Source organism: Pantherophis guttatus, chromosome 4, assembly GCF_059756535.1.
Source record: "Pantherophis guttatus breed Tessera chromosome 4, ASM5975653v1, whole genome shotgun sequence".
NCBI lineage: Eukaryota > Metazoa > Chordata > Lepidosauria > Squamata > Colubridae > Pantherophis > Pantherophis guttatus.
Window position 1 is genome coordinate 4,289,662 of NC_142066.1, and position 20,087 is coordinate 4,309,748.

The 20,087-nt window shown below is 47.6% G+C and overlaps 1 protein-coding gene across 2 annotated transcripts in view; it reads right to left on the reverse strand.

Annotated features, from left to right (window-relative positions):
* Positions 1-17,161: 17,161 nt before the first annotated feature.
* The window catches only part of CPNE6 (copine 6), a 35,275-nt gene continuing 32,349 nt past the window's right edge, over positions 17,162-20,087 (reverse strand). The window contains exons 16-17 of one of the 2 annotated variants that reach the window (XM_060684781.2): positions 18,968-19,154; positions 17,162-17,439 (exon numbers count right to left, since the gene is read on the reverse strand). In XM_060684781.2, coding sequence (XP_060540764.2) covers positions 19,032-19,154 — 123 coding nt within the window. In that variant the 3' untranslated portion in view covers positions 17,162-17,439; positions 18,968-19,031. The remainder of the gene's footprint in view (positions 17,440-18,967; positions 19,155-20,087) is intronic. The other variant, XM_087891680.1, reaches the window with a different exon arrangement.

Below are 20,087 nucleotides of genomic sequence, written 5' to 3' on the forward strand. Positions count from 1 at the left end.
AATAGAATAGAGAAGAGAAGAGGAATAGACTAGAATAGAATAAAGAAGAGGAAGAGAAGAGAAGAGAAGAGAGAAGAGAAGAGGAATAGACTAGACTAGAGAAGAGGAATGGAATGGAATGGAATGGAATGGAATGGAATGGAATAGAATAGAATAGAATAGAATAGAATAGAATGGAATGGAATGGAATGGAATGGAATGGAATGGAATGGAATGGAATAGAATGGAATGGAATAGAATAGAATAGGAGAAGAGAAGAGAAGAGAAGAGAAGAGAAGAGAAGAGAAGAGAAGAGAAGAGAAGAGAAGAGAAGAGAAGAGGAATAGACTAGAATAGAATAGAGGAATAGAAGAGAAGAGAGAAGAGAAGAGGAATAGACTAGACTAGACTAGAATGGAATGGAATGGAATGGAATGGAGTGGAGTGGAGTGGAGTGGAATGGAATGGAATGGAATGGAATAGAGAAGAGGAATAGAATAGAATAGAATAGAATAGAATAGAATAGAATAGAATAGAATAGAATAGAATAGAATAGAATAGAATAGAATAAACAGAGTTGGAAGGGACCTTGGAGGTCTTCTAGTCCAACCCCCTGCCCAGGCAGGAAACCCCACACCACTTCAGACAAATGGTTATCCAACCTCTTCTTAAAAATTTCCAGTGTTGGGGCATTCACAACTTCTTTGCCTGACCTGGGTTCACTGCATTGTGCGAATGCGTCCGAAGGAGAAGGCCGAACGTGTCCCATTATCTGGATGGATCGTTGCGTCAGGGGACAAGGGAAGGCGGTCTACAAATCCATACATTTCCAAATACCCCATTTCCCCCCAAAATAAGACATTATCCCCTGATAATAAGCCCAATCGGGCTTTTGAGCGCATGGCAATAAGGCCAAGCGCTTATTTCAGGATTCTATATATATATATTTATTTTCGGGGAAATATGGTAGGTTTATTGGATACGTTGCTTTTGCAATTGGGTTTCAGGTCTATAGCTGAGGGGAGTTTATTGTCATTTAATCATCACGATGCATTTCATCCCATCATCTGCCACATCGGCCTATCTCCGGTCCTTGGGAAGGTCTGGAAAGGCAGATAAAAATGTTAAATCCAGTCTGCATTGGAAGAAGCAGGAGGAGGAAGGAGAGGAGGGAAAAAAGGAGAAGGACCAGGAGGAAGAGGAGAAGGAACAGGAGGAGGGGGAGGAAAAGGAGGAGGAAAGGAGGAGGAGAAGGAGGGAGGGGGGGGAAAGGAGAAGGACCAGGAGGAAAAGGAGAGGAAAAGGAGGAGGGGGAGGGAAGTGAGAGGAAGAAGGAGGAGGTGGAGGAAAAGGAGGAGGAGAGGAGGAGGAGGGAGAGGGAAAGGAGGGAAAAAAGGAGGACCAGGAGGAAGAGGAGAGGAACAGGAGGAGGGAAGTGAGAGGAAGGAGGAGAAGGAGGAGGTGAACGAGGAGGAGGAGGGAGAGGGAGGAGGGAAAAAAGGAGGAAGAGGAGAGGAGCAGGAGGAAGGAAGTGAGAGGAAGGAGGAGGAGGAGGAGGTGGAGAAAAAGGAGGAGGAGGAGGGAGAGGGAGGAGGGAAAAAAGGAGGAAGAGGAGAGGAGCAGGAGGAAGGAAGTGAGAGGAAGGAGGAGGAGGAGGAGGTGGAGAAAAAGGAGGAGGAGGAGGGAGAGGGAGAGGAGGGAAAAAAGGTGGAGGACCCAGAGGAAGAGGAGAGGAACAGGAAGAGGGAAGTGAGAGGAAGAAAGAGAAGGAGGAGGTGGAGAAAAAGGAGGAGGAGAAGGGAGAGGGAGAGGAGGGAAAAAAGGAGGACCAGGAGGAAGAGGAGAGGAACAGGAGGAGGAGGAGAAGTGAGAGGAAGGAGGAGGAGGTGGAGGAAAAGGAGGAGGAGAGGAGGAGGAGGGAGAGGGAGAAGAGAGAAAAAAGGAGAAGGATCAGGAGGAAGAGGAGAGGAACAGGAGGAGGAGAAGTGAGAGGAAGGAGGAGGAGGAGGAGGGGAGGAGGAGAGGGAGGAAGGGAGAAGAGTATATGAAGGAGAAGGAAGGGAGGAGGAAGAAGAGGAGGAAGACAAGATGGAGGGAGAGGAGTGTAAGAAGGAGAAGGAAGGGAGGAGGAGAAGAAAGAAGAAAGGAGGAGAGGAGTGGAAGAAGGAGGAGGAGGAGGAGGAAGGAAAGGAAGAAGAAGAAGAAGAAGAGGAAAAAGGAGAAGGAGAAGAATGATTAATGCTGATGGGGGAACACTCTATCTGAATGGTTAAAAGGGCCTGCCTTCTAATTGTTTTTTTTAAAAAAAATCAGAATATATATAGCTGGAGCCTGCTTGAGTTTCCAAGTTGGGAAAAACAAAACAAAACCGGATCTGAATTTCCCCAGGACAAAGCTAAGTGATTCGAAGCAGCGGGCCAAGTGCCAAACCCTTCGCAACGCACCGAGTTCCCAAATGATAAAGCGAGGAGGAATGATTCTGCACCAGGGAACTTTTAGCTTGATTGTTTTTTTTTTTCCACCGGGGACTCGGTGTTCCCAACCTGTAAAATGTGTACAGGACGTCCTGTTTTTCCGACTTCACCCGTTCCGCGTTTCTAGCTTGGCTGCTTTGACATCTGGAATAGCAAGCTCTCGTGGAGTGACCACCATCGGGGGCCGGCCGTTAAGCAAAGCGGTGGGTTTCAGATATTCTTACCCACCGGTTAGCCGCGTGCTTGCTCCCAGCCTTCGGCGCCTGCGCCTGGTCTCGAAAAAGTGGCTAAATAGAACGGCATAGTGCCAGGGTGGAGCCATCCGTGATCTCCGCTACCAGTTCGGGCCGATAGCCTGAATACCACTTCTTTAGCGGTTGTTAAACGAAACCGTGACTGCCCTTTGGCTTCGCTTTAATGTGGATAAAAGAAGGAATCATACAGAGACAGCTACATGAACTCTAGGAAACCCTCTCTATTCACATTATTATAAGAGAGAAACGTGCTTGTTTGGAGATTATATTAAAAATCAGCTAAACCTCATTAAGTGGTAATATATCTTCTGATGAGACCTAGATGTCACGGAAGGACAGCCAGATGGAATACATCTGAATGGCCCCACTGTCAGATACACAAAACCAGACACAAGAAACAAAGAGTCACTTATTACCTCTTATTACCCAAGGACAGCAGTAAATTTCCCATTAGCAACTATAAGAAAAGTTGTGTAGCTAAGATAATCTTATAAACTAAAAATAATGGTTTACTAATGGTTTAGTAATTAGGAAATGTGTCAATTATCATATAACAAGTGTATGTTAACCATGTATGGAAAATGTATGATCTCATGTTAACCATATATGGAAAATGCATGATCTCACCGAAACCTTTGTCTTAGAAATGTATAAAAACAGTTGTATCAGAGTTCTTTCCTTGTTCAAAGCTTCAGGTACAAATCTGGCTCTGAACCTTGCGCAATAAAACTGTCTCTGGCTGACCCAGGAATGTTGTTTGGTCCCTTCATTCCACAACAGCTTCGCTTCGCAGACCTGCGAAAATCATAAATGTGAAGATTGGTCGTCAGGTGGCTTTTCCATCACCGTCGTGTCCGTGAATGGTCGCTAAACGAGGCGGTCTCTAAAGGAGGATGGCCTGTAAGCACACTCAAAGGTCTTAATTACACCACGCAGGAGAGTCACGAGTTCCTCTAAAATAAGATGATAGATAGTCCTTGATTTATGACCGCGATTGATCTTGCTAACCGAGACAGTGGCTCAGTGAGGTTTGCCCCGTCTTACGACCATCCTTGCCACCGCTGTTAAGTGAATTAATTAAGTACTAAGTGAATAGCGGCAGTTCTTAAATTAGGAAGTGAATCTTGCTTCCCCACAGACTTACCACAGCTCGTTTAGCGACCGCTCGAAGTTACGACGGCGTCGTAAAAAGTGACCGATGACCGTTTCTCACACTTACGACTGTTGTAGCACCCCCCGCGGACACATGACCAAAATTGAGACGCATGGTTCATATTTATGACGGGTGCAGCGTCCCGGAGTTCGGCCCCCATTTTACGGCTTTTCTGGCCGCCGTCGTTAAGCGAATCCCTGCCGTTGTTAAATGAGTCACACGGGTCGTTAAGCGAAAGGTCGTAAAAGGGGACCCAGCAGGGACCGTCATAAATACGAATCAAGCATCCGAATGGAAACGACGCGACTACGGGGGATGCTTGATTGGTATTTCGTCACTAAGTGTGAAAAATGGCCACAACTCCCTTTTTTTTTCAAGGTGCCCTCGTTAACTTTCCCCTCGGGGAGCAGGAGGTTGGACTAAATGACCTCCGAGGTCCCTTCCACAAACTCTTATGACATGAACTGTTGTTTAAATCGAGGCCTGCCTGCCTGCCTGGTTACTGCCGGGATTCTCTTACCAACTGTGGCAAGGAAGCTTCGTGGAGACTCACTGGAGCCACCGTCTCGCTTAGCGACGGAGATGGTGGTCGCAAGTCGAGGACCGGCTGGGTTTTTCTATCTGTCTTTAGGGACTGTAAATGGAGAGGTGGGAGATTTTGCTTTGCAAAAACGGGCCGGCCGCCAATATTTCCATTTTGCTTCTCTTAATGGCCTCCGCGTAATTAATCCTGCCCTCTTTCCCGGAGCGCCCCCCCTCCCCTCGCTTTATTTTCCCGGGGTGGGGGGGGGACACGGGACCCACCTCCAAAAGGCCTTGAAGTCCCCCCCCCCTCCAGACCCCTTCTTGGTTGGAGTCCTTCCTTTGGAGAAAGCCAGAAAAATTAGGGTCTTTGAACAGAATTTAACTGTTGGAAGGGTCCTTCGAGGTCATCTAGCCCAACCCCGCCTGGCTCAGGCAGGAAATCCTAGTATATACCATTTCTTCTCCCTCCGGGCCTGCCCTAAAGGCTCAGTTTTCCTCAAGTCAAGGATGGCTGCGATGAGGAGCGGGGTGAGGGGATAATCTTATACTTTCCTTCTTCTTTCCTTCTTTTTCTTCACTCTTTCTTTTCCCTCCCTCCCTTACATCTCCTTCTTTTCCTTCCTTCTTCTAGTTTTATCTCCCCCTCCCTCTTTTCTTCTTCCTTCCTCCTCTTCCTTTTCCTGCCTTCCTTCCTTCCTTCTTTTTCTTTTCCTTCCTTCTTTATCTTTTCCTTCCTTCTTCCTTTCTTTTCCTTTCCTTCTTTCCTTCCTTCAGTCCTTCTTTTTCCTTTCTCTCTTTCCCTCCCTCTCTTTCTTTCATTCTAACTCTCTTCTCCTTCCTTCCTTTTCCTTTCCTTCTTTCTTTTCCTTCCTTCAGTCCTTCTTTCTTTTCCTTTCTCTTTTTCCCTTCCTCCCTTCCTTTCATTCTACCTCTCTTCTCCTTCCTTCCTTCCTTCCTTTTCCTTTCCTTCCTTCTTTTCCTTCCTTCAATCCTTCTTTCTTTTCCTTCTTTCTTTTCCTTCTTTCTTTTCCTTCCTTCAGTCCTTCTTTCTTTTCCTTTCTCTCTTTCCCCCCTCTCTTCCTTTCATTCTACCTCTCTTCTCCTTCCTTCCTTCCATCCTTCCTTCCTTCCTTCCATCCTTCCTTCCTTCCTTCATTTTCCTTTCCTTCTTTCTTTTCCTTTCTTCAGCCCTTCTTTCTTTTTCTTTCTCTCTTTCCCTCCCTCTCTTCTTTTCATTCTACCTCTCTTCTCCTTCCTTCCTTCCTTCCTTCTGGATGCTTGGCAATGGACTCACATGTATGACGGTGAAAGTCTCCTGGAGTCACGTGATCCCCTTTTGCGACCTATCTGAGAAGGAAAGCCAACCAGGCAGGCTCACTTAACAACCGTGTGACTCATTTAAGAACAGCAGTGATTCACTTAACAGATGCAGCAAGAAAAAAGTCGGAAAGTGGGGCAAATTCACTGAACAAATTTCTCACTTAACAACAGAAACTTTGGGCTCAATTGTGATAGTAAATCGAGGACTACCTGTAATAGCAGCGCTGGCTAATAAAATAAAAATATAGAATAGAATATAAAGTATAGAATGGAATAGAATAGAATGGAATGGAATGGAATGTAAAATATAGAATAGAATATAAAGTATAGAATGGAATAGAATGTAAAATATAGAATAGAATATAAAGTATAGAATGGAATAGAATGTAAAATATAGAATAGAATATAAAGTATAGAATGGAATAGAATGGAATGGAATGGAATGGAATAGAATGTAAAATATAGAATAGAATATAAAGTATAGAATGGAATAGAATGGAATGGAATGGAATGGAATAGAATGTAAAATATAGAATAGAATATAAAGTATAGAATGGAATGGAATGGAATGGAATAGAATAGAATAGAATAGAATAGAATAGAATAGAATAGAATAGAATAGAATAGAATAGAGAAGAGGAATAGACAAGAATAGAGAAGAGGAATAGAAGAGAAGAGAAGAGAAGAGGAATAGACTAGAATAGAGAAGAGGAATAGAATGGAATGGAATGGAATGGAATGGAATGGAATGGAAGAGAAGAGAAGAGAAGAGAAGAGAAGAGAAGAGAAGAGAAGAGGAATAGACTAGACTAGAGAAGAGGAATAGAATAGAATAGAATAGAATGGAATGGAATGGAATGGAATGGAATGGAATGGAATGGAATGGAATAGAATAGAATAGAATAGAATAGAATAGAATAGAATAGAATAGAATAGAATAGAATAGAATAGAGAAGAGGAATAGACAAGAATAGAGAAGAGGAATAGAAGAGAAGAGAAGAGAAGAGGAATAGACTAGAATAGAGAAGAGGAATAGAATGGAATGGAATGGAATGGAATGGAATGGAATGGAAGAGAAGAGAAGAGAAGAGAAGAGAAGAGAAGAGAAGAGAAGAGAAGAGAAGAGGAATAGACTAGACTAGAGAAGAGGAATAGAATAGAATAGAATAGAATAGAATAGAATGGAATGGAATGGAATGGAATGGAATGGAATGGAATAGAATAGAATAGAATAGAATAGAATAGAATAGAATAGAATAGAATAGAATAGAATAGAATAGAATAGAATAGAAAAGACAGAATTGGAAGGGACCTTGGAGGTCTTCTAGTCCAACCCCGTGTTTAGGCAGGAAACTCTATACCCGTGATGGCAAACCTATGGGCACGCGAGCATTGCCCTAGCTCAGCTCCAGTGTGCATGTAGGTGCCGGCCAGCTAATTTTCTGGCCTTCCGGGCCCACCGGAAGTTGGGAAACAGGCCGTTTCCAGTCTCTGGAGAGCCTCCAGGGAGCTGGGGAAGGCCGTTTTCGCCCTCCCCAGGCTCCAAGAAAGCCCTCTGGAGTCTGGGGAGGGCAAATTAGCCATCCCTGCCCTATACCGTTCCAGACAAATGGTTGTCCAATCTCTTCTTCAAAACTTCCAGTGTTAGAGCACTCACCACTTCTGGTGGCAAGCTGTTCCACTGGTGAATTGTTCTCACCGTCAGGAAGTTTCTCCTTCGTTCTAAGTTGCTTTTCTCCTTGATGAGTTTCCACCCGTTGCTCCTTGTCCTGCCCTCAGGTGCTTTGGAGGATAGCTTGACTCCCTCTTCTTTGGGGGCAGCCCCTGAGATATCGGAACCCTGCTATCATGTCACCCCCAATCCTTCTTTTCATCAAAATCGACGTAATCACTTCCTGCAACTGTTCTTCATATGTTTTAGCCTCCGGTCCCCTAATCACCTTTCGTGCTCTTTTCCGCACTCGTTGTAGAATCTCAACAATTTTCAGAGGTTGCAAAAAAAAAACAAAAAACAAAAACCCCAAACCTAAAGCAGGGCAATTTTTCTATTGGGGTACGGACAGCTTCTTCTCCCGGGCCCCAAAACCTCTTGCCTTGCTTTTAAATTTTCCACCGCCGTGGAAATCTTACTAACAATAGCTTGCCGCTGGACACGCACTCTGCTTCATCCACCCCTCCCGATGTAAGCATTATGGTGCCGATCAATATTATTTATGAACTGCCGAGAGAACACAGCCATCGCTGAACGGATGGAGAGGCCCATCAGCGCTAAATATCTTAATGTACCAGGCTCGGGGACTCGCCTGATTGCATCAGCCCAAAAAGCCAATGCAATCCTAAACTGCATTAATAGATATATATAAAAAAAATCAAGATCACCGTTGGAATAGTTAGAATAACAGAGTTGGGAGGGACCTTGGAGGTCTTCCCCTCCACGCACCCACACATATGCATGCTTGCCCCCCACCGCCAGAGGTGGGTTTCAGCAGGTTCTGACGAACCGGTAGCGGAAATTTTGAGTAGTTCGGAGAACCGATAGTAAAAATTCTGACTGGCCCCGTCCCCACCGATTCTCTGCCTCCCGAGTCCCAGCTGATCGGGAGGAAATGGGGATTTTGCCGTAACCTTCCCCTGGAGTGGGGAGGGAATGGAGATTTTACAGTATCCTTCCATTGGAGTGGGGAGGGAATGGAGATTTTACAGTATTCTTCCATTGGAGTGGGGAAGGAATGGAGATTTTACAGTATCCTTCCATTGGAGTGGGGAGGGAATGGAGATTTTGCAGTATCCTTCCATTGGAGTGGGGAGGGAATGGAGATTTTGCAGTAACCTTCCCCTGGAGTGGGGAGGGAATGGAGATTTTACAGTATCCTTCCATTGGAGTGGGGAGGGAATGGAGATTTTACAGTAATCTTCCATTGGAGTGGGGAGGGAATGGAGATTTTACAGTATCCTTCCCCTGGAGTGGGGAGGGAATGGAGATTTTACAGTATCCTTCCATTGGAGTGGGGAGGGAATGGAGATTTTACAGTATCCTTCCATTGAAGCGGGGAATGAATGGAGATTTTATAGTATCCTTCCATTGGAGTGGGGAGGGAATGGGAATTGGGCGGCATAGAAATGCGATAAATTAAATTAAATTAAATTAAATGGAGATTTTACAGTATCCTTCCATTGGAGTGGGGAGGGAATGGAGATTTTACAGTATCCTTCCATTGGAGTGGGGAGGGAATGGAGATTTTACAGTATCCTTCCATTGGAGTGGGGAGGGAATGGAGATTTTACAGTATCCTTCCATTGAAGCGGGGAATGAATGGAGATTTTATAGTATCCTTCCATCGGAGTGGGGAGGGAATGGGAATTGGGCGGCATAGAAATGCGATAAATTAAATTAAATTAAATTAAATGGAGATTTTACACTATCCTTCCATTGGAGTGGGGGGGAAATGGAGATTTTACAGTATCCTTCCATTGGAGTGGGGCGGGAATGGAGATTTTACAGTATCCTTCCATTGAAGCGGGGAATGAATGGAGATTTTATAGTATCCTTCCATCGGAGTGGGGAGGGAATGGGAATTGGGCGGCATAGAAATGCGATAAATTAAATTAAATTAAATTAAATGGAGATTTTACAGTATCCTTCCATTGGAGTGGGGGGGGAAATGGAGATTTTACAGTATCCTTCCATTGTAGTGGGGAGGGAATGGAGATTTTACAGTATCCTTCCATTGGAGTGGGGAGGGAATGGGAATTGGGCGGCATAGAAATGCGATAAATTAAATTAAATTAAATTAAATGGAGATTTTACAGTATCCTTCCATTGGAGTGGGGGTAAATGGAGATTTTACAGTATCCTTCTCCTGTCACGCCCACCAAGCCACACCCAGAGAACCGGTAGTAAAAAAATTTGAAACCCACCATTGCCCCCCGCCCCATTTTGGGCCTATCAGGAGTGCAGAAAGAGTGCAGAGAAGAGCAACCAAGAGGATTCTTTCGCTTTCTTCCTTCTTCCTATCTTCCTTTCCTCCCAGCTTCTTTCTTTCATTCCCTCCCTTCTCTTCCTCTTTCTTCCTCCTCTCTCCTCTCTCCCTTCTTCCCTCCTTCCCTCCTTCCTTCCTTCTTTCCTATCTTCCTTCCTTATTTCCTTTTTCCTTCCATCCCTCCCTATCTCCAATCTTCTTTCCTTCTTCCCTCCCTCCCTTGCTCCCTCCCTCCCTCCCTCCTTCCTTCCTTCTTTCCTATCTTCCTTCCTTATTCTCTTTTTCCTTCCATCCCTTCCTTCCTTGCTCCCTCCCTCCCTCGCTCCCTCTTTCCCTCCCTTCCTTTTCCTCCCTTCCAATCTTCTTCCCTCCCTCCCTTGCTCCCTCCCTCCCTCCTTTCTTCCTTCCTTTTCTTCCTACCTACCTTCCTTCCTATCTTCCTTCCTTATTCCCTTTTTCCTTCCTTCCATCCCTCCCTCCCTCCCTCCTTCCCTCCCTTCCTTTACTTCCCTTCCAATCTTTTCCTTCTTCCCTTCCTTCCTTGCTCCCTCCCTCTTTCCCTCCCTCCCTTTTTCTTTCTTCCTCCCTCCCTTCCTTTCCTTCCTTATTCCGTTTTTCTTTCCCTCCCTCCCTCCCTCCCTTGCTCCCTCCCTCCCTCTTTCCCTCCCTCCCTCCTTCTTCCTTCCTTTTCCTTTCCTTCCTTCCTTATTCCCTTTTTCCTTCCATCCCCCTCTTCCTTGCTCCCTCCCTCCTTCCCTCCCCTCCTTTTCCTCCCTTCCAATCTTCTTTCCTTCTTCCCTGCTTCCCTCCCTTGCTCCCTCCCTCCCTCCGTTCTTCCTTCCGTCCTTCCTTCCTCCCTCCCTTCCTTCCTATCTTCCTTCCTTATTCCCTTTTTCCTTCCATCCCTCCCTTCCTTGCTCCCTCCCTCTTTCCCTCCTTCCCTCTCTTCTTCTTTCTTCCTCCCTCCCTTCCTTTCCTTCCTTATTCCGTTTTTCCTTCCCTCCCACCCTCCCTTGCTCCCTCCCTCCTTCCTTCCCTCCCTCTCTCCCTTCCTTCCTTCCTATCTTCCTTCCTTATTCCCTTTTTCCTTCCATCCCTCCCTTCCTTGCTCCCTCCCTCTTTCCCTCCCTCTCTCTCTTCTTCTTTCTTCCTCCCTTCCTATCTTCCTTCCTTATTCCCTTTTTCCTTCCATCCCTCCCTCCCTCCCTTCCAATCTTCTTCCATTCCTCCCTTCTTCTTTCTTCCTCCCTTCCTTCCTCCATTTCCTTCCTTATTCTGTTTTTCCTTCCCTCCCTCCCTCCCTCCTTCCTTCCTTCCTTCCTATCTTCCTTCCTTATTCCCTTTTTCCTTCCATCCCTCCCTCCCTCCCTCCTTTCCAATCTCCTTCCATTCCTTCCTCCCTCTTTCCTTCCCTCCCTCCCTTCTTCTTTCTTCCTCCCTTCCTTCCTCCCTTTCCTTCCTTATTCCGTTTTTCCTTCCCTCCCTCCCTCCTTCCTTCCTTCCTTCCTATCTTCCTTCCTTATTCCCTTTTTCCTTCCATCCCTCCCTCCCTCCCTCCCTCCCTTCCAATCTCCTTCCATTCCTCCCTCCCTCCCTCCCAAACAGAAACGATGAGTGATGGACCTCGAGGAAACCTGAAATCTCCCTGGAGGGCTCTGTTCTACTTCTGGGATGCTCCTGGCACAGCCACAATTCCAGAGACAACCCCCCCCTGCCCCCCCCCCGGCTCTGCCTCCCAAGACATCTGCTGCATAAGCAGCTTCTCCATCAAAGAAGTCAGCAAAGCCATTTGTGCCAAAAGCGGAGAGCTCCTCCGTAATGGCCGAGGGGGGCTTTTCTGCTGAGCCGGCTGGTGGGCTGATGCGCTCAGCAGGAGCAGGCCCATCTTGGCTCGGGCCCCTCGATGGAGGCTGGGAAGCGGGGAACGGGATTGGCCAAGCAGGACAGGACCAACTGGTTATGGAAAAGGTGGACGATGGAGCCGGTATCGTGTCCGATTTCACCACGGCGAGCTTTGCTATCCATTATCCAGACCAGTGTTTCCTCCACCTTGGCAACCTTAAGATGGGTGGACTTCAACTCCCAGAATTCCCTAGCCAGCATGGTGGTTAGCAGCCTTATTTGACTTTAAAATGGGTGGACTTCAACTCCCAGAATTCCCTAGTCAGCATGGCAGTTAGCAACTTTATTTGACTTTAAAATGGGTGGACTTCAACTCCCAGAATTCCCTAGTCAGCACTGGAGTTAGAAATCTCGGCAATTTTAAGATGGGTGGACTTCAACTCCCAGAATTCCCTAGCCAGCATGGCGGTTAGCAACCTTAGTGACTTTAAAATGGGTGGACTTCAACTCCCAGAATTCCCTAGTCAGCATGGCAGTTAGCAACCTTATTTGACTTTAAAATGGGTGGACTTCAACTCCCAGAATTCCCTAGTCAGCATGGCAGTTAGCAACCTTATTTGACTTTAAAATGGGTGGACTTCAACTCCCAGAATTCCCTAGCCAGCATGGCAGTTAGCAACCTTATTTGACTTTAAAATGGGTGGACTTCAACTCCCAGAATTCCCTAGTCAGCATGGTGCTTAGCAACCTTATTTGACTTTAAAATGGGTGGACTTCAACTCCCAGAATTCCCTAGTCAGCATGGCGGTTAGCAACCTTAGTGACTTTAAAATGGGTGGACTTCAACTCCCAGAATTCCCTAGTTAGCATGGCGGTTAGCAAACTTAGTGACTTTAAAATGGGTGGACTTCAACTCCCAGAATTCCCCAACCAGCATGGCGGTTAGCAACCTTAGTGACTTTAAAATGGGTGGACTTCAACTCCCAGAATTCCCCAACCAGCATGGGGATTAGCAACCTTAGTCGGTGGACTTCAACTCCCAGGATTCCCTAGTCAGCACTGGAGTTAGAAATCTCGGCAATTTTAAGATGGGTGGACTTCAACTCCCAGAATTCCCTAGTCAGCATGGCGGCAGGGCCGGATTTTCCTATAGGCTAACTAGGCTTCAGCCTAGGGCCTCAAGATCAAGAGGGGCCTACATTCAAATTGTTAACAAAGTTAAAATTACACTTTCACTATAGGTGAAAGGGCCTCATAAGTGGAATAGCCTAGGGCCTCTTTTCATCTAAATCCGGCCCTGCATGGCGGTTAGCAACTTTAGTGACTTTAAAATGGGTGGACTTCAACTCTCAGAATTCCCTAGCCAGCATGGCAGTTAGCAACCTTAGTGACTTTAAAATGGGTGGACTTCAACTCCCAGAATTCCCCAGTCAGCATGGTGCTTAGCAACCTTATTTGACTTTAAAATGGGTGGACTTCAACTCCCAGAATTCCCTAGCCAGCATGGCAGTTAGCAACCTTAGTGACTTTCAAATGGGTGGACTTCAACTCCCAGAATTCCCCAGTCAGCATGGCAGTTAGCAACCTTATTTGACTTTAAAATGGGTGGACTTCAACTCCCAGAATTCCCTAGTCAGCATGGCGGTTAGCAACCTTATTTGACTTTAAAATGGGTGGACTTCAACTCCCAGAATTCCCTAGTCAGCATGGCGGTTAGCAACCTTATTTGACTTTAAAATGGGTGGACTTCAACTCCCAGAATTCCCTAGTCAGCATGGCGGTTAGCAACCTTATTTGACTTTAAAATGGGTGGACTTCAACTCCCAGGATTCCCTAGCCAGCATGGCGGTTAGCAACCTTATTTGACTTTAAAATGGGTGGACTTCAACTCCCAGAATTCCCTAGTCAGCATGGCGGTTAGCAACCTTAGTGACTTTAAAATGGGTGGACTTCAACTCCCAGAATTCCCTAGCCAGCATGGTGGTTAGCAACCTTATTTGACTTTAAAATGGGTGGACTTCAACTCCCAGAATTCCCCAACCAGCATGGCGGTTAGCAGCCTTATTTGACTTTAAAATGGGTGGGCTTCAACTCCCAGGATTCCCTAGCCAGCATGGCGGTTAGCAACCTTATTTGACTTTAAAATGGGTGGACTTCAACTCCCAGAATTCCCTAGTCAGCATGGCGGTTAGCAACCTTAGTGACTTTAAAATGGGTGGACTTCAACTCCCAGAATTCCCTAGCCAGCATGGTGGTTAGCAACCTTATTTGACTTTAAAATGGGTGGACTTCAACTCCCAGAATTCCCTAGTCAGCATGGCAGTTAGCAACCTTAGTTACTTTAAAATGGGTGGACTTCAACTCCCAGAATTCCCCAGCCAGCACTGGAGTTAGGAATCCCAGCCATTTTAAGATGGGTGGACTTCAGCTCCCAGAATTCTCCAACCAACATAGGGATTAGCAACCTTAGCAACTTTAAGGTGAGTGGAGTACAACTCCCAGAATTCCCTAGTCGGCACTGGATTTAGAATTGTCAGCAATTTTAAGATGGGTGGACTTCAACTCCCAGGATTCCCTAGTCAGCACTGGAGTTAGAAATCTCGGCAATTTTAAGATGGGTGGACTTCAACTCCCAGAATTCCACAGCTACCATGGTGGTTAGTAACCTTAGTTACTTCAAAATGGGTGAACTTCAACTCCCAGAATTCCCCAACCAACATGGAGATTAGCAACCTTAATGGATGGACTTCAACTCCCAGGATTCCCTAGTCAGCACTGGAGTTAGCAACCTTAGTGACTTCAAAATGGGCGGACTTCAACTCCCAGAATTCCCCAGCCAGCACTGGAGTTAGGAATCCCAGCCATTTTAAGATGGCTGGACTTCATACTCTGGCTGGGGAATTCTGGGAGTTGAAGTCCACCCATCTTAAAAGTTGCCGATGTGGAGAAATATCGATCCGTAATGTTTACAAGGATGGGTTATTTTTCTTAAACGGGAGTTTGAACGGGGAGAAGCACTGTCTGCCCTCTCCACGGCTTCTCTACCCGCCCTGCCGTGCTCCTTGGAGCTCTCGTGCCCGTGGTCTTCCCTGTGCCAGCACAAGCAGCCGGATTAATAGCGCTTCTGAACCTCTGCCATCGATGAAATGCCGGGGAACGCCGCAAAAGGAAGGCAGAAAAACCACAGGAAACGCTTTGCAAGGAAGAAAACCTGGCAAAATGGCCCAAATTGGCCTTTGGGATTAGCAAGGGGGAGGGAATCGCATGATTCGCACCAGGAGCCGGCTGCAAAATTTTGAGTGTTTTAGGTTTTTCTCCAGCCTGTGGTCCCTTGGATGAGGTGCGCTTAGGATGGGTGGCCCATTGAGGGGGGGTGGGGTGGGATCCCCTCTGCCTATGCTCAGAGGTATTGCCAGGTAGGGTTGAGCACCCGTAACGAAGGAGAAGCTGAGAGGCCAAGGTTTGGCATAGATCGTGGTTTAGAGCTGGTCTAGTGCTGCCAGAAGCACCAACTTGTCATATCGTTGCTAAATTAGGATCGCCAAGATCTAACTTTTTTTTTTAAGGTGGTCTCCAATGTTAACCGAGGTCTCCCAGATGGCTTTCATGCCTAAGGCAGGACTAGAACTCCCAGTCTCCTGGTGATTGGCCCAAAGGCGCCTGTCGATTTTTGTGGCTAACGCGAGACCAGAACTCACCATCTCCTGATGATTGTGCTGAAGTCACCCAACTCGTTTTCATGCATGAGGCGGAACTAGAACTCCCAGTCTCCTGGTGATTGGCCCGAAGTCACCCAGCTGGTTTTCTTGCCTAAGGCAGGACTAGAACTCCCAGTCTCCTGATGGTTGATCCCAAGTCACCCTGCCGGCTTTCATACCTGAGACAGTGTTAGAACTCCCAGTCTCCTGGTGATTGGCCCAAAGTCACCCAGCTGGCTTTTATACCTGAGGTAGTGCTAGAACTCCCAGTCTCCTGGTGATTGGCCCAAAGATACCCTGCCAGCTTTCATACCTGAGGTAGTGCTAGAACTCCCAGTCTCCTGGTGATTGGCCCAAAGTCACCCAGCTGGTTTTCTTGCCTGAGGCGGTGCTAGAATTCCTGGTGATTGGCCCAAAGTCAGTCAGCTGGCTTTCATACCTGAGGTAGTGCTAGAACTCCCAGTCTCCTGGTGATTGGTCCAAAATCACTCAGCTGGCTTTCATGCCTGAGGTGGTGCTAGAACTCCCAGTCTCCTGGTGACTGGTCCAAAATCACTCAGCTGGCTTTCATGCCTGAGGTGGTGCTAGAACTCCCAGTCTCCTGGTGATTGGCCCGAAGTCACCCAGCTGGCTTTCATGCCTGAGGTGGTGCTAGAACTCCCAGTCTCCTGGTGATTGGCCCAAAGTCACCCAGTCGGCTTTCATGCCTGAGGTGGTGCTAGAACTCCCAGTCTCCTAGTGATAGGCCCAAAGTCACCCAGCTGGCTTTCATACCTGAGGTAGTGCTAGAACTCCCAATCTCCTGGTGATTGGCCCAAAGTCACCCAGTTGGCTTTCATGCCTGAGGCAGGACTAGAATTCACCGTCTCCTGGTTTCTAGACCAACACCTTAACCACTACACCAAACTGCCTCTCGTGTTGATTTGTAGCAATCCCTGGGGACGATGGGTACGCCAAAATCAAACCCCCATGGTCAATAGCCCTGGGCCCCACCCTGTAAATGTTTGGCCCAAGTCAAAACTCCTATATTACCATTAAATCATGATTAACTATTAAAATCATGATTAAACGGGTTTATTTTTAAAAAATGATCTATAACACTGTTTTTCAACCTTGGCCGCTTTAAGACTTCAATTCCCAGAATTCCCCAGCTAGCCAAGGTTGAGAAACACTGACCTGACCTGCTTCTCATCATGGGCAGCGTTAAGGATGGACTAACCAGGTTATTAATTAACCAACTTAGCCTGTCTCTGAATTTGAGATCCCTATTAACCTTTCACCAATATTTATTTATCTTACATACGTCCTTCAAAATCCATATTTGGGAATAAAACTCCCTTTGAGAGTTAAAATTTCCACCACCAGTCAGTGAAAATGAATAATTTTTTTTCCCCTTGGTAAAAAAATAATAAAAATCAGCATTGTTTAACAGCCAGGTAGTCCTCAGTTTACGACCGCAATCGCTGACCCGAATTTCCTCACCGTTGAGCCAAGCGGCGGTTAAACGACTCGCCTCGGATTTTTATAACCTTCATTTGCTACCCTTCTTCAGCAAATCACCAGAGATGGTCGTTAAATGAACCGGTGGTCGTTAAGCGAACCGGGATGCCCCCATTGACTTTGACTGGTCGGAAATCGGCCGGAAAAGGTGACGAATGGCGATTATACGACCCCACAACCATCGTAAACGCATGTCAGTTGCTAATGCCTGGATGATGTTCATGTGACTGGGGTTAATGCTGTGAGGGTCGTAAGTGCGAGGATTGGTCATAAGTCGAGGATCTGCCGTAAGTACGAGGATCGGCTGTACGTGTGAGGACTGGTCGTACGTGTGAGGACTTGTCCTAAGTCACTTTTTTTTCAGCGCCGTTGAGACTTCAGTAATTGAATGCTCGTAAATCAAGGACTAGCCCAGGCAAGAATCGAGACTCTCGGGAGGATTTCACGGTGTTTATTAAAGGATGTGGGGGTCAGCCACGGCAAGCTATTTTGGGGGGGGGGGTTTCAGGCTAAGATCAGGGAAGGCAGAGAAGGGGAAACTTTGGGGGGAGGGGTTGCCCGATGCCCGTGGTGCCAGCTGACGTCCTGAGTTGTGTTCGGAGGCCTGAAGCCGCAGAGGATGGAGGCAGCTCCCCGTTCATTCGATCTCTTTTTTCCCCACCCGAAGGGACTGGAGGCTGGAAGACGGAGGTGTGAGGACAGAGAAACAGGCACCTGGGAGAGAGAGAGGGTGGGAGGGCGGGTGGGAGAGGGAGGGAGAGACAGAAAGAGAGAGAAAGAGAGACAGAGACAGACAGGGAGGAAGGGAGAGAGTGAGAGACAGAGAGGGAGGGAGGGAGAGAGATAGAGAGAGGGGGAGGGAGGGAGAGACAGAAAGAGAGAGAGGGAGGGAGAGACAGAGAGGGAGGAGGGGGGAAAAAGACAGAGAAGGGGAGGGAGAGACAGAAAGAGAAAGAGAGAGAGGTAGAGACAGAGAGGGAGGGAGAAAGAGAGGGGGGAGGGAGAGACAGAAAGAGAAAGAGAGAGGTAGAGACAGAGAGAGGGAGGGAGGGAGAAAAAGACAGAGGGGGAGGGAGAGACAGAGAAAGAGAGAGAGGTAGAGACAGAGGGAGGGAGAAAGAGAGGGGGAGGGAGAGACAGAAAGAGAAAGAGAGAAGTAGAGACAGAGAGAGGGAGGGAGGGAGAAAGAGAGAGAAGGGGAGGGAGGGAGAGACAGAGAGAGGGAGGGAGAGAGAGAGGGAGGAAGAGAGAGAAAGAGAGACAGAGACAGAGAGGGAGGAAGGGAGAGAGAGAGAGAGACAGAGAGGAAGGGAGGGAGAGAGATAAAGAGAGGGGGAGGGAGAGACAGAAAGAGAGAGAGAGGTAGAAACAGAGAGGGAGGGAGAGAGAGAGACAGAGAAGGAGGGAGGGAGAGAGAGGGAGGGAGAAACAGGGAGGGAGAGAGAAAGACAGAGAGAGGGGAGAGGGAGGGAGAGACAGAAAAGAGAGAAAGAGACAGAGAGAGACGCAGGGAGGGAGGGAGAGAGAAAGAGGGAGAGAGGGAAAGAGAGACAGAGGGAGGGAGGAACAGAGAGAGGGGGAGGGGGAAAGAGATATAGAAAGAGAGACAGCAAGAGAGAGGGAGAGAGAGGGGAAGGGAGACAGAGGGAGGCAGAGAGAGGGGGAGAGAGAGAGCGCGAGAGGGAGGGAGAGAGAGAGAAAATGATCCACAATGGTCATTTGCAAAGTTTGCCGATTCACACAACCCGCTAACCCCTACCCCCGGGTTCTTCCAGTTGAGGGAAAGCTGTACAGATGACCTCTGGAGTCCCCAAGGCTCCCCTGTTTGCCTCGCGCCCCGTGGCTGTTGCCCTCCGGCCCGCTCCGAGGATCGTGGGGTCGTTTTCCGCGATCGTGGTTTCTCAGCCAAACACTAACAAACAAAGCTGGCTAGAAATGGAGGCCACAGGCCAGGTTCAAGATGGTGGCGCCGGGCTCTCCTTTTTTGAGAACTGCAATTCCCAGCATTCCGAGCTCTGCCGCTCGGAATGCTGGGAGTTGAAGTCCCCCTCATTCTAAGAGGCAGGCCTTCTGGAGTTGGTGTAGGCCTCAGTCTCTATTTTTTTATTTTTTTTTGCTAATTCTCACTTTTTTCCACCGCTGTCCCCCCAAAATTCATATCTCTACCTCGACCCTCACCCCCCAGCCCCCCAAAAACAGCTTCTTGGCATCTCCAAGTCGCCATGTTGCTTTTGATACTCACATTCAGGTGCTGGGCAGATCATGCCCACAGGTGGAGGGGTGCTTGGAGTGGGGCGGGGGGGGTCTCACTGGGGCAATGGGGAGGAGGATTTCTGTGTCCCGGGGGGGATTCCTTTGGCCCCATAATATTCCACCACCTGTTTGGGGACTTCAGCCAAAACCGTCTTGGCCAGAGCATTGGGGCCAGTCTGGGAAGAAAAGAAAAAGGACGAGTGGGAAGGAAGGGAGAAAGGGAGGGAGAGACGGAGGGAAGAAAAGAGGGAGAACGAAAGGAAGAGAGGGAGGGAGAGGAAGAGAGAGGAAGGAAAAGAGAGCAGGGAGGAAGGAAAAGAAAGGAGGAAAGGAGAAGAAAGGAAAGAAGGAAAAAGGAAGGAAGGAAGGAAAGGGACAAGGAGAAGGGAGGGAGGGCGGGCGGGGAAGAAAAGTAGAAAAAAGGGAGGAAAGAAGTATAAAGGAGGGAGGGAGGGAGGGAGGAAAGAAGGAGGGTGGAGGAAGGAACAAAGGTAGAAGGGAGGGAGGGAGGAAGAGGAGAATGGAAAAAGGAACGGTGATAGAGGGAAGGAAGGAGACAGAGAAGGGAGGAAGGAAGGAAGGAGACAAAAGGAAGGAAGGAAGGAAGGAGAAAGAAAGGAAAGAAGGAGAAAGAGAGAAGGAAGGGAGGAGACAGAGAAGGGAGGAAGGAAGGAAGGAGACAAAAGGAAGGAAGGAAGGAAGGAGAAAGAAAGGAAAGAAGGAGAAAGAGAGAAGGAAGGGAGGAGACAGAGAAGGGAGGAAGGAAGGAGAGAGAAGAAAGGAAAGAAGGAAGAAAAGAAAGAAGGAAGGAAGGGGAAAGAGAAGGGAAGAAGGAGGGAGATAGAGAAGAAAGGAAGGAAGGAGACAGAGAAGTAAGGAAAGAAGAAAGGAAGGAAGGGGACAGAGAGAAGGGAGGAAGGAAGGAGACAGAGAAGGAAGGAAGGAAGGACGGGGACAGAGAGAAGGGAGGAAGGAAGGAGACAGGGAAGGAAGGAAGGGGACAGAGAGAAGAAAGGGACAGAAAAGGAAGGAAAGAAGGAAGGAAGGGGACAGAGAGGAGGAAGAAAGGAAGGAGACAGAGAAGAAAGGAAGGAAGGAGACATAGAAGG